The sequence below is a fragment of the Thunnus albacares genome, chromosome 24 (genome assembly GCF_914725855.1).
Source record: "Thunnus albacares chromosome 24, fThuAlb1.1, whole genome shotgun sequence".
Lineage (NCBI taxonomy): Eukaryota > Metazoa > Chordata > Actinopteri > Scombriformes > Scombridae > Thunnus > Thunnus albacares.
In genome coordinates, this window is record NC_058129.1 from 9,791,469 (window position 1) to 9,804,534 (window position 13,066).

Below are 13,066 nucleotides of genomic sequence, written 5' to 3' on the forward strand. Positions count from 1 at the left end.
ACAATACAAAAAACATCCAGATCTTTTAAAGCAAGGTGTGTACTGCTGGGAGGTTGAAACAATGCAGATTGGACCAGCATTAGGAAAGCATGGATCAGATTTATTTCACAACATAAGTTAATAAAACTTTTTATTGAAAGTGCTTTGGAATGTACACTTCAAGAAAAAAAATAAAGGAAAAAAAGTCTGTATTCCATGTTCCTCCACTTTTTTAAGAAAACTTATTGAAACAAAGCATTTTTTTTCCTCTTCAGAAACAGTCCTCTGTGTATATATTACAACCTGCCAGAATACTATTTACAAATCATACAAAAAGAACTACAATAAAAGCTGTAATCCCGTCTGTCCCCTTGTTTTCTGCAACCAGTTCAAACACATCACTGTTTACTGACTTTGGAGCTCCAGCTCAACATAAAAGCCAAACAGAAAATCAACAGAGTCAACCAGCATCAATCAACCCAGTGTCCCAGTTTACTGAGAGTCAACCAGAGGCCAAGTCCTTCTCAGCCAGATGTTGACTGACAGCATTTGGAAACTGATTTGTTGTCACCTAGATGTGAGTTGAAAACAGATATTGAGTCAGCCTGGAGCCAACGAGTGTCCGACTTCAGAGACAAACCGGTTCTACTGGACTCTGTACTTGTAAAACCAGCAGAGGCCTTGAGTGAAATTCCAGCCCAGAGAGACGGAAAGGACGTAGATGAGGATGAGGAGGGCGAAGGGGTAGAGCAGCACCACTGTGTTCTGCAGGAAGGGTAGAGCTGTGTAGATAAACAAACAAAAAAGACTGTTTACACAACCCTTCTGACAGATGGCAGATTACATTACGCAACTATTCAATTTCAACATTTACTGGCAGAAAAACATAATTACACTCATCTCTGTTGATTCAAAGTTTTAATTCTGATACACTTGTGGCCACACCTGCTAGCAGTGTATTAGTTCAAGAATGGTTTTGACCACTAGAAGCAGCATTATCAGCCTGTGTCCAGCTTCTCTCAAGATATATTCCCTGAGTTTCAATTAAAGCACTGCACTAACAAGGTGACATACTAGAAATTGTCTATTCACTGGAATATTGCTATTTCTAGAAAAAACTTCAAAAGTAATGTAACTTTAAATGTGACGGGGACTTACCGTTGTACCCCAAGAAGGTGATGTAGAGATAATAACCAATGGCTATCAGCCACAAAGTGTTGCCTACAAAGTATCCCAGGAACCAGTCTGAGTTAATCACCACGACATCTGAAAGACACAAAACAACAAACTGTAAACAGAGACGCCAACATCTGATAAGTTTATGATTTTGTTTAGAAATTTTGTTACATTTAGTGATTTCTCATTATTGTTAAGTTTTAGTCTTCTGTTGGTTGACGAAATGTAACAAGGCACTGTTGGTGTATCATAGTGTGACGGATACATTTACGCTTTTGGTTGATTAAAATTGCAGCAAAACACACTGCAGTTGCTGTCTGGTTGGTTTCAGGTGTTATTCTCATCTATCACTTGAGGAATATGACTCCAGGTAACTGTTCTGACTCCAGACCATCCGTGCATCCTTAGTAACTTTTCATCTGATTACTTAATCTCTTTAAGTATCAGTTGTGAATATTAAAAAACATTTAAAGTTTGAACGAACCATGTAAAATAAAAATATATATACACACACAATAGTTGAAGTAAAATACTGGTCCAAATAACATTTTAAGACCTAAAATGTTGAATTTAACAACAAAAAATGCTACAATTATATATTTATATATCTATTTATTTACTTTCACACATGCTGATAAAACTCAACTGAGACAGAATGTACTCACGGTTGATGAAGAAGAGCTGCAGGAAGTGCAGGATGACTAGGAGCGGGTAGAAAGCATTGAGGTGAACATCGAATGCATAGCCCCACTCGACATCAAAATTCCTGCTGGGATGCTTCAGCAGGTACTTGTTGCTGATTACCCTGGAAAAGACAAAACAAATAATTTTTCACATGCAGTGAAGAGTCATACAAGTCCATACAAGTCTGAGTCAAAGAAAAAGACTTAAGTATGCATCAAAAAAACCATCATCTCAGTTACAGTAAGTGGAGTAAATGTCATTCATTTCTTCTGCAAGCAAACAAACCTCCTACTCACCACATGAGGGTTGATATGAGCAGACCGACTCCTATGCAATCAACAAAGACCACCCAAAGTAGCAGCTTCAGTGTCTCCAGGACTCCCATGTCCAGCACCAGACCAAAGCCTATTGTCGACACTGCACAGAAACACAGGGGGGGAAATCATAACAAATCCATGCTCACACCTGAAGTTCAGTTATCATAGGATCAGGATTTGACGACATTAAGACCTTAACAAATGACACGCACTATGCTGTTTAAATGGGAAGTAGAAAAACCCTGAAAGAGAGGAACGGAAATGAATAACAAATATCATCATGATTTGACCAAAATGTGTTTATTGACACTGTCATATTAAAAAAAGTGACTCACCGCATAGCCAGATGCTGAGCACGACCAGGAAAGCAGGATCGTCCCTGGCCCACTGGTCCTTGGTCTGTTTCCTGTAGTGAAAGTTGCGGTAGACTCTCTGCGGTGACGTAAACAAGTAAAGCATCTGCCACAGGGCAAACTCAAAGTCCATCTGTCTGAAATGGAGCAGCCGCCGCAGATACTTGTAGCGTTTGGCGCCCGCCGTGTGGCGTGCAGCATCCCTGGAGCCGAGGGCGCCGTTGCTCTGCTGCGTAGTGGTCGGCAACATGGTGCTGAAAGTCAGATTAGAAGTGTAAAAGGAAAACAGGGAGGTGAGAACTGATGAAGGTGAGAGCATGGGAGATGAAGGAGGAAAAAAAGGCTGTAGATTGATTTATGCATCCTGATGAAGTAGAGCAAAAATAATCTGAGACAAAATGCAGATAATCTATTATAACTACAATAAAAAAATACACTTCTGTGTGATAAGAACATTTGGGGATTGTAACAGCATTTCTACAGCATTACATGTGAAAATGTCTGATGTTCATGTTGATGTTTTGTCCTATTCTAACAGTAATATTACCCCAAATGTCTTTGTAGCTGAGCTTGTAGAAGAGCAAACCAATCTTTACAGTGACAAATGACAAATATAAAACCACAGTGAGTACTGTACACTGTCATATTTAGTTAAATCAGGACAGCAAAACAATATTTCGTGTACTTGTTATTATATCTCTATTTTCATTCTTTTAAAGCACCTTAATTGTTATGTATTATGTATTTGGGCCATATATTGACACAAAATGGGTTATAGGATCATGTACAGCTTTATTTCCGGTGTCCAGGTTAATGTCAAAGGGTGATTTGAGTTTTTGCTTTACTGGCACCTCACCTCTTCCAGTTAGTGTTCAGTCTGCTGACACTGTTTCTGCTTTTAAATCCTGTCTTAAAACACATTTTTATAGACTTGCCTTCTCATCTGATAACTAGTCTTAGTTGTTTACAGCTGTTGTGCAACCACACGATTCTCAGTTTATTTTAATACTTTCACTTGTTTTACCTTATTTATTTGTAAATTTCTTTTATAGTCTTTTAATGGTGTGTTGTACTTTGCTGTTCTTGTGTTTTTCTTTTTTATATCTGAAATTGTCTTTTATGTTGTCTATAGAAAGGACTTTGTGTTCCTAGCTTGAAAAGTGCCATACAAATACTACTATAAAATCTACTTTATGGACTGGCGAACATTATTTATAGATGTTTATGGTTCCCAGACAATGAATCTTACTGTCTCAGTCTCATGCATGGGTCGCAAGTATGTTCTTTCATTTTATAAATTAAACGTGTAAATTCTGCTTGTTATTATATGGTGCTATTGAAAGATTTTATAAAATTAGGAAAAAAACCCAAAATAAAGGAAACAGCGGAGATACAGACTAAACAGTGGAGCTAAATTACTATCATACAAAACCAGTCCTGCTACCTATATATATCCAAATGATGCAGTCCTGTACCTGCATTTTTATGATATCCTTTTGAATTTGTATAATAATATAATAATATCAGTAATATGAGTTATCTCCAACAGCAATGCCTAACGTTACTTAGCAATAACAAACTGACAACACAGGAACAGAAACTGTTACATGCTGTCATGTTGCCTGTGTTAGAACCTTCATATTAGGTTTATTCATAAATAAACATATTAAATAATCTCAGTTTCACGTCAGTAAACGTTGATATATTTATTTCCTTTCGCTGTGTTTTCTGCCAGCCACAGTTAGCATAAAGCTAACCAGTTTAATAATGAGAAGGCCTGGTCAGTCTAATTTGAAACGGACTTGAAAAGCTGAACAGCTGAACAGCTAAACAACAAAATGTCTTATTTCTGAAGAGTATTTACCTGTTTTTGCTGTACTCCTTCACAGGAGAAAGCACCAACTTTTCTAGCTCGTTTATGTAACTTAGCTGTTTGTAGATGCTTCCTGAACAGAACTGAACTGTCGCGAAAATGAACACGTAGAAACTTCCGGTAACGCGCGGTTCATCTTGGGAAATGTAGTTGATGTTGACAGTAAAAAAATACAACCAAAAAAGCAAAAGGAAAGAAAGAAAGAAAGAAAGAAAGAAACAAACAAACAAACAAACAAACAAACAAACAAACAAACAAACAAACACACACACAAACAAACACACAAACAAACATTGAAATATTAAATAATAATAATGGTAATTCCATTATTACTATCTTATTATTATAACTTCAGATATAAATGACTTTTAACTGCATTAAATTGTATTGTGGTTAATGGCATGTTGACAACACTTCAGATATAAATGACTTTTTTTTTTACTGCGGTTAATATGTCATTTATATCTGAAATGTTGTGAACCACATTAACCACAATACACTCTTGTACAGTAGGTGGCGGTATGTATGCACCTTAAAGTTGTTTCTGATGTGCCAGCAATACGAGGGAAGAAGAAGAAGTGTTACTTCCGCTAATACGCAATAGCCATTTTACTGGTAGTAAGTAAGATCACCGCTGTTCTGGTCCAGAAGGCCAAATAGCGAAAGGTAAGAACCAGAAACACATTACACACTCATAAACGTTTAAGTACCTGGTTTATTTAATAAGTAAGATAAGTGGAAAATGATTTGTTGGACGTTATAACCCGCTGCAGCGCCCGTGTCCTTGAGTAGTACTCTGAGCTAACGCTGCTAGCTTGCAAAGCAAGGAGTCCTCACTGCAAGGTCCGTGCTAACTTATATAGTATCTCCTTCTCCCATACACTGTAATGACATAACATTTATATCTTATAGATGTTTCATAAATTATGCTTTAGTTTTCTGCGCGTTATCGCCTTAAAACGCATCTTGATTGAGTGAAATTAACACTATGTTATTGTTGATTGTTGTTGTCTATCTATCTATTGCAATTTTTGGATAGAACTGTAACAAATAGTCAAATCTATTTGACATTTAACAGAAAATCGATTGCAACAACTCTGATAATTCATGTATTGTTTTTGTCATGTGTTAATGCCAATAAGTCACTTGTTCCAGCTTGTTAAATGTCAATACTTCCCTTTGTCTTTTCTCTGTTGGTAAAAGAAATATCTTTGTGTGTGACTGACTGTTGGTTGGACAAAACGAGACATACAGAGAGGTCATGTGCAAAAAATCCAAGAGTTATACAAACCTTTGAAGAGCACTGTGTATTCTCTGCAGGACAGAGTTTATGTGAGGACAAGTTGACAACATGACTAATTATGGGGAGTGCTTAAACGAATAGTTGATTAATTAATTAGTTCATCCACAGACAATTGATTGATACAGTTTTGACAGTTGATGAATTGTTTTTGTCATTTTTTATGCCAAAAAGTCACTGGTTCTGGCTTTTAAAATGCAAATACTTGCAGGTGTCTTGGTTTTTTTTTATGACAGTATAAGACTGTTAGTTGGATAAAACATGTTGATGTCTGAGAAATTGTTGGAAATTGCTGTTGCTCTTGTTAATCAATCATTTGGTTTAAATATTTTTAGTTTATTGTAATGAATAGTGTTTGGTTTGAATACTGTTTGGGTTCAGAAATACATTTTCTGAATTGAAGATTTGGTCTTCAAGTGTCCCAAAGCCAACTCAGATTGCAGGTTTTTGAATGGCGTTTGGTACATGGCATGTCAGAATGAGGCATGTCAGAGCTCATGTATTGATTGTTTTCATTGTCTGTTTTCTTCTCTCAGCATCATGTTGCGACTGCCGAATGTCGGCCGAGCTCTAGCCGGAGCCGCCAAGGGCAACCTGGCTCCCTCCAGCACTGGTAAGACCTGAGTGAGTGATAGAGAGAGAGAGAGAAAGAGAAAGAAAGAGAGAGAGAGAGAGAGTGAGTGAGAGTGTGTGTGTGTGTGTGTGTGTGTGTGTGTGTGTGTGTGTGTGTGTGTGTGTGTGTGTGTGTGTACACACATCTGTGTGTATGTGTGTCAAGGTCAACAACAGTTATTCTTTTCAGTGTGACTGAGCAGGGTCTCTGTGTATTGTAGTTTCGGAGTACATTTTGAAACTCATAGTTTCACAGAAGTATTATTTTTATTATTCTTTTTGTAATGTTTTGTTGCAGTATTTTAAATGCAGAGTATTTGTATTCAAAATCACTAGTTCTAGCATAGAACAGTGTTGATTAGTGAAAATTTACCCAAGGATATTCATACATGTAGTTGCAGGTCTATATCATTTCAAGAAATATCTTGGTTACACTTTTGTGGAAGTATGATATATTGTTAACAAATTCTGTTGGCGGAGGTTTAGATTATTTCAGTAAACTTGGCCTTTGTGCATTTAATTTCAGTGCGTACGTCAGTGCGTGCTGCCAGCAACATGTTGGAAGTGTTTGTGGATGGGAAACCAGTGGAGGTGGAGCCCGGAACTACTGTCCTGCAGGTAAAAACAACAGATTATTTTACTGCAGATACTGTCCACACAGTATTGTATTAGTACTGACTCTTAATATGGTCCCATGTTATATTCTGTTATCTATGCATTCAACAATAGGAGCTGTTGTGTTGTCCTGCCAATAATTTAGTGCAATAATGTGGACACAGCCAAAGATGTTACATCTAAACCTGTTGTGTATTTTGTGGTCTTGTCTGCCTTATTTGGTCTTTTTAGGATTTCCCACCACATCTTGACATGCTTTATAATCATTGTAATCAACATTAATGTCTTTGTTAAACATAATTTATTTAGTTTTCACTCTTAAGTTTGAGGACCTGGCATTACCAAGGCATAATACAAGGCGTATTGTGTCATGGTTGACAGTTTTTGCAGTTGTGTGTGACTATGTCAAATAAACTAAATTAAATCTAAAAAAACACTCTTGTTGTTTTCTTGTTTTGGCTGACATCTGTTTTGTTTCCCCATCAGGCCTGTGAGAAGGTGGGAGTCCAGATCCCCAGGTTTTGTTACCATGAGCGCCTCTCGGTGGCGGGGAACTGCCGCATGTGTCTGGTGGAGATTGAGAAAGCACCAAAGGTAATAGAGTGCACCTGATCAGTTAGGAGGCAGATAGGTTGAAAGATCATCAAACTTAGCAACAAACACTGAGATAAGAGTAGATGCTGTAGGGCAGAAATTGCTGTAAATGCTTGCAGTACTACTGTCTCATTAATGTGTGTGTTGTCATGTGCCCTCAGCCGGTGGCAGCCTGTGCCATGCCTGTCATGAAGGGTTGGAACATCCTCACCAATTCAGAGAAGACACGTAAAGCCAGGTACAAACTTCAGCGCTCACCATCTGGTTCCATCCAAATTCAAATTCAAACTTTAAGCAAGATTTCAAAATGTCACAGAAGTTATTGTAAACAGGCCTGATGAACATGTGTGTTTGTGTGTCATCAGAGAGGGAGTGATGGAGTTCCTGTTGGCCAACCATCCACTGGACTGCCCCATTTGTGATCAGGGAGGAGAATGTGACTTGCAGGTAACTGTGGACAACTGTACAGAAATAACCCTGGTTTAGGATAAAAAAATTATAATCATGACTTGTAGATTAAAGGGACAGTTCACCCAAATTACAGTCCCACATCCCCTTAGTGTTATCTAACCATGCACATAGTTTTCAAGGTACTTAAAATAGAGTTGAATGGAATTTAGTTTGTGCTAATTACAGTTTTACATGTTGTTTACCTCGTTAACACTCCTCCTGCTGTGCTCCTAGGATCAGTCTATGCAGTTTGGTTCAGACCGCAGCCGTTTCACGGAAGGAAAGAGAGCAGTGGAGGACAAGAACATCGGTCCGCTCATCAAAACCATCATGACACGCTGCATCCAGTGCACACGCTGCGTCCGGTGAGAAAGAAACAAAACATTCTTATTTATACCCACCAGAATAATTGTGATAATCAGATAGCCTGCTGACAAATGACAAATACTGAATTTAGATTAAGTATTAGACCCTCTAACAGTGTATTTGGGCATATCTGCATGTGTTGTTTTGTAGTTTTGCCAGTGAGATTGCTGGTGTTGAAGACCTGGGAACGACAGGACGAGGAAACAACCTGCAGATCGGGACGTACGTGGAGAAGATGTTCATGTCTGAGCTGTCGGGCAACGTTATTGATGTCTGTCCTGTCGGAGCACTCACCTCCAAACCCTACGCTTTCACCGCACGACCATGGGAGACCAGGTAGGGAAAAAAAAGTGAAACCACAGATAAACTAATATAATAACTGCCATCATCATACAAATATCTGGGTTAAACAGGGTTCCTACTAGTCATCGAATTTGTGATCCTGAGCTCTTTTCCACACCAGGAAATATGAGTTTCAACAGAAAAGGCACTTTCAGATTCTTAATTCGTTCATCTATTTCTCCGTCTTCTGCTCTCTTTGTAGGAAAACCGAGTCAATCGACGTGTTGGACGCTGTGGGCAGTAACATCGTGGTAAGCACGAGAGGAGGGGAGGTGATGAGGGTGATGCCCAGGCTGAATGAAGACGTCAATGAAGAATGGATCTCTGACAAGACCAGGTAAGACACAAACAGACCCAAGTTAGAAAAAGTGGTTTTAGGAGGTGCCATGTTTCAGATTGAATTTAAAAAGTGAGAATTCTGTCTCACTAGATAAATAATATTCTGGCTTCTCAGGTTTGCATATGATGGTCTGAAGAGGCAGCGGTTGACTCAACCACTGGTGAAGGATGACTCAGGTCAGCTGACTCCGACTTCCTGGGAGGATGCTCTCACTCGTGTTGCTGGAGCAGTAAGTCTGCTTCTTTACTGGATCTTTCTGTTTAGGCCTCTTTCTATTAATGACTCTGTTCATTTGTGACATCTGAGGCATAAATCTGTGTGTGTGTGTGTGTGTGTGTGTGTAGCTGCAAGGTGTGCAAGGCAATGAGGTAGCAGCCATAGCAGGAGGGATGGCGGACGCTGAAGCTCTTGTCGCCCTCAAAGATCTCCTCAACAGACTCAACTCAGAAAACCTCTGCACTGAGGAGCTCTTCCCTATGGCGGGGGCAGGGTAAGACTGTGTGTGTTGTTATAGCGATTTATGAGTAAAACAAAGTATATGCTGTACAGTCACCCACACCCACAGTCTCTTTAGTCGTGCAGGGTGTCTCCAGATTTATCAGCTGACAGTTTTTTTCTCTCTGCAGCACTGACCTGCGCTCCAACTACCTCCTGAACTCCCGCATCGCCGGCATCGAGGAATGTGACCTACTGCTGCTCGTAGGAACCAACCCGCGCTACGAAGCCCCACTTTTCAACGCCCGAGTCCGCAAGAGGTAAACTCACTTCATATTTATTATTTCATTTCCCCTCTTGGAAACCTTTTTTTCCCTAGTCTTTGAAAAAGTTGCAGAACGATTTGTAACTTGCCTTCCCTGCTCCTCCTCCTCTTCTTCTGTCAGCTGGCTCCATAATGAGCTGCGTGTTGCCATGGTGGGTCACCAAGTTGACCTGAGTTACACATACGACCATCTGGGAGAGGAGACCTCAGTACTGAAGGAGCTGGCGAACGGCACACACCCCTTCTGTCAGGTAATGGACAGACAAGTTTTAGTTTAGAGAACCTTTTTGTGCTGATTTCCTTCTTTAATTGTTCCTGTCCTTTCCTTGTCTCTAGGTACTTTCATCTGCGAAGCGTCCAGTAGTGGTCGTGGGCAGCAGCGCTCTGCAGAGAGAAGACGGAGCTGCCATTCTGGGCGCCGTCTCCACCATCGCTCAGAACGCCAGAACCAGCAGCGGAGTGGAAGAGGGGTGGAAAGTCCTCAGTGTCCTGCACAGGTACAGTCACTGTCACAATGACTTGATTGGGAGAAGCAGCAACTTGCTGAAATGCTTTAATTTGAGCTTAAGCTTTCACTAATGTGTGTGTGTGTGTGTGTGTGTGAGCAGAGTGGCCAGTCAGGTGGCTGCGTTGGACCTGGGCTACAAGGCCGGTGTGGACGCCATCAGGAAAAACCCACCCAAAATCCTGTTCCTGCTGGGAGCTGACGGCGGCTGCATCAGCAGAGCCGACCTGCCTAAAGAAAGCCTCATCATCTACCAGGGTCACCATGGTGACATAGGAGCACCAATGGCAGACATCATCCTGCCTGCTGCTGCTTACACCGAGAAAAACGCCACTTATGTCAACACTGAGGGAAGGAGTCAACACACCAGGGTGGCCGTCACCGCTCCGGGAATGGCCCGAGAGGACTGGAAGATCATCAGAGCCATATCTGAGGTGAGGAGGAAGTCACACAGCAAGAGCATGTACCAATGTTCATACGGCTTATTTAAAATTTACCAAGAGCTCAGTTATCGACAGGATCGTCTGTGTGTTTGTTCTCAGCTGGCAGGTTTGTCGCTGTCCTACGACTCCCTGGAAGAGGTGCGATCCAGACTAGCCGAGGTGTCTCCTAACCTTGTCCGTTACGACGATGTGGAGGGGGCAAACTACTTCAAACAGGCTAATGAGCTTGCCAAGGTACACACACACACACACACTCAAATTTCCACACAGTCATAATTTGGAGTTGTACAGATCACAACGTCACATTTCATTTCAGTCTGAATGGTCAGTTAAAAAGCGCACCAGTAAAGCAAGAGATAAGTCAAAAATTACAAGTTGAAATCCACATTTACACCCTGACACTTTTTCTACAATTCTGGTTCACTGTAGAGTCGTTGATGCACGTCTTTTTGAACATTTGTATTCATCAAAAATATATCTTTTTGCATTTTATTGATGACTATGTATTTGTGTTTTTCACTCGTTTCTCCGTCTCCGTGTGCTGTGCTGTTAATTTTCAGTTACATATGATGGTGTAAATCAAACCAAGCGTGACGATATTTGTTAGTTTTTAATATTAGAATGTAAATATGATTTCTTGTCCGCTTTGGTGTGGCCTTTTTTGCTGCAGTTCGATCTTTAAAACCCAAGTAGCAGACACAAAAAATACATCTTCCATTACATCCAATAAAAAGGGTGAAATCTGTACCTGCCCTGCCTGTTCAACTTTAGATGAATAGGAGGTTACTTAGTATTCAGAGGGTTCAGTTCTTTTTTTGAAACAATATTACTCATATAGTAGTCATAGCTGCAAAATCCTGACTGTTTTTGAGGCGGAGAGTTACATGAGTCGAAGTTAATAAGAAGAAAATCATCATTGTCTGTTTCTCCTCACTCTGTTCTTCTCAGGCTGTGAACCAGGACCTCATAGCAGCTCCCCTGATCCCTCCTCAAATTACAGCAAAGGACTTCTACATGACAGGTATTATTTACATTAGAGATACACTGACATCTTGTTAATAAATAAACATGTTAAGCTTGCTCAGCTGACTGTATTCAAGCCAAGACACATTAAATCTAAGCTTCAGTTCTCCTTTTAACTCAAGGTTGCATTTTAAAGGTCTTAAAATGTTGAATTTGTAGGTTTTTTTTCTGGTAAAATATTCTTGTTTCCCTCTTTGTGTTCAGACTCTATCAGCAGGGCTTCCCAGACGATGGCCAAATGTGTCAAAGCCATCACAGAAGGAGCCGCCGCCATCGAAGAGCCTTCAGTTTGCTGAACAACCAATAACACCCACATACATTTCAACGATTAACTCCTCGTTGTTCACTTCTCTCTAATTTAAAGTTGTCCTTGATGCTTGTTGTATACACTTAAATCGTTTTCACTCCTGAGAACGTGCTTTGTTGAATAAAGCTGAAAAACGTATGAAATATGAATAAAATCTTACTGTCTTTACTCCAGTTTGAGTCATATTCGTTCATTGTGTTAAATATTTAGAGTTTGTGCTTATAGTAAGGGCTCACAAGTCATCTCTGTTCTTCTCTCTGAGTAATAGGTTTTGAAATTTCTGATGTTAAATGTCATGTTTTTTGTTAAATTGTTCCTTTCATCCCTTTAGATTGTTTAGCTTCAACACAAACATCATTTTCAGATTAGATGTGATAAATTAACAAGTTAACTTTGCAAAAATGCGATGTGTGTGTATATAAATGGGGACAGACTATTTTTAGTTAGACTATTACTGCTAGTTATGTTGGCTCTGTTCTATCATCACCTGATATCTTTATAAGTAGAAGCAAGGAACACAAACAGTCACGCTCACTTAGCTGATTTACCATTTCTATTCTTTAAGGCTAAAGCTAAGCTGGCTGGCCGAAAGCAGTATCAATTTCATGCAACTAAGTAAGTGTATTCCCTTAAATGTGGAACTATTCCTTTAAACTTAAACTCACTTAAACTGCTGGTGAGACTCTGGTGTCCTAAACTCAACCCAAATACTTTCAAAAACACCTCAAAGAAAGAGTTCAGCTCCAGATAAACACAACTCAAATTCACAGGCTTTCTGTTGAGTCTCAACCCAAATTTTTTAATATTTGGAGGCGATATTGGGTCCAGGATTAAACATAAGCCTTCCATGAATGGTTGTAAGTCATAAAAGATACTTTTATTGAGCTCTATGGCTCATATACAGACGTTGAGTCAGATTAACCGTTATAAAGCCAAATCAAATAGTCAAACAAATGTGAAAAAATGTCTAAAGAAAAAGTGGAACATTAATAACAAAATAAACTGAAAAGGAAATAAGGGGGGATAT

At 39.6% G+C, this 13,066-nt stretch overlaps 2 protein-coding genes across 3 annotated transcripts; one reads left to right on the plus strand and one right to left on the minus strand.

The window, feature by feature from the left end:
* Positions 1-113: 113 nt before the first annotated feature.
* Positions 114-4,494, minus strand: unc50 (unc-50 homolog (C. elegans)). Of its 2 annotated transcripts, none has more exons than XM_044345249.1 (6): positions 4,378-4,494; positions 2,492-2,766; positions 2,136-2,256; positions 1,821-1,960; positions 1,138-1,245; positions 114-761 (listed from the first exon to the last, which is right to left on the minus strand). In XM_044345249.1, exons 2-6 carry the CDS (start codon positions 2,757-2,759, stop codon positions 625-627), a joined length of 774 nt encoding a protein of 257 aa, XP_044201184.1. In that variant the 5' UTR covers positions 2,760-2,766; positions 4,378-4,494; the 3' UTR covers positions 114-624. The 2 variants fall into 2 exon arrangements, with proteins under 2 accessions (XP_044201184.1, XP_044201183.1); XM_044345248.1 differs by having other exon boundaries at positions 2,492-2,763; positions 4,374-4,493.
* A 425-nt stretch (positions 4,495-4,919) lies between these two features.
* Positions 4,920-12,212, plus strand: LOC122976487 (NADH-ubiquinone oxidoreductase 75 kDa subunit, mitochondrial-like). The gene is made up of 18 exons (XM_044344992.1): positions 4,920-5,048; positions 6,219-6,295; positions 6,821-6,912; positions 7,396-7,503; positions 7,665-7,741; positions 7,869-7,950; positions 8,188-8,318; positions 8,470-8,655; positions 8,864-8,998; positions 9,116-9,230; positions 9,346-9,491; positions 9,628-9,756; positions 9,883-10,012; positions 10,098-10,258; positions 10,370-10,700; positions 10,809-10,943; positions 11,658-11,730; positions 11,937-12,212. Exons 2-18 carry the CDS (start codon positions 6,223-6,225, stop codon positions 12,026-12,028), a joined length of 2,196 nt encoding a protein of 731 aa, XP_044200927.1. The 5' UTR covers positions 4,920-5,048; positions 6,219-6,222; the 3' UTR covers positions 12,029-12,212.
* Positions 12,213-13,066: the final 854 nt, after the last annotated feature.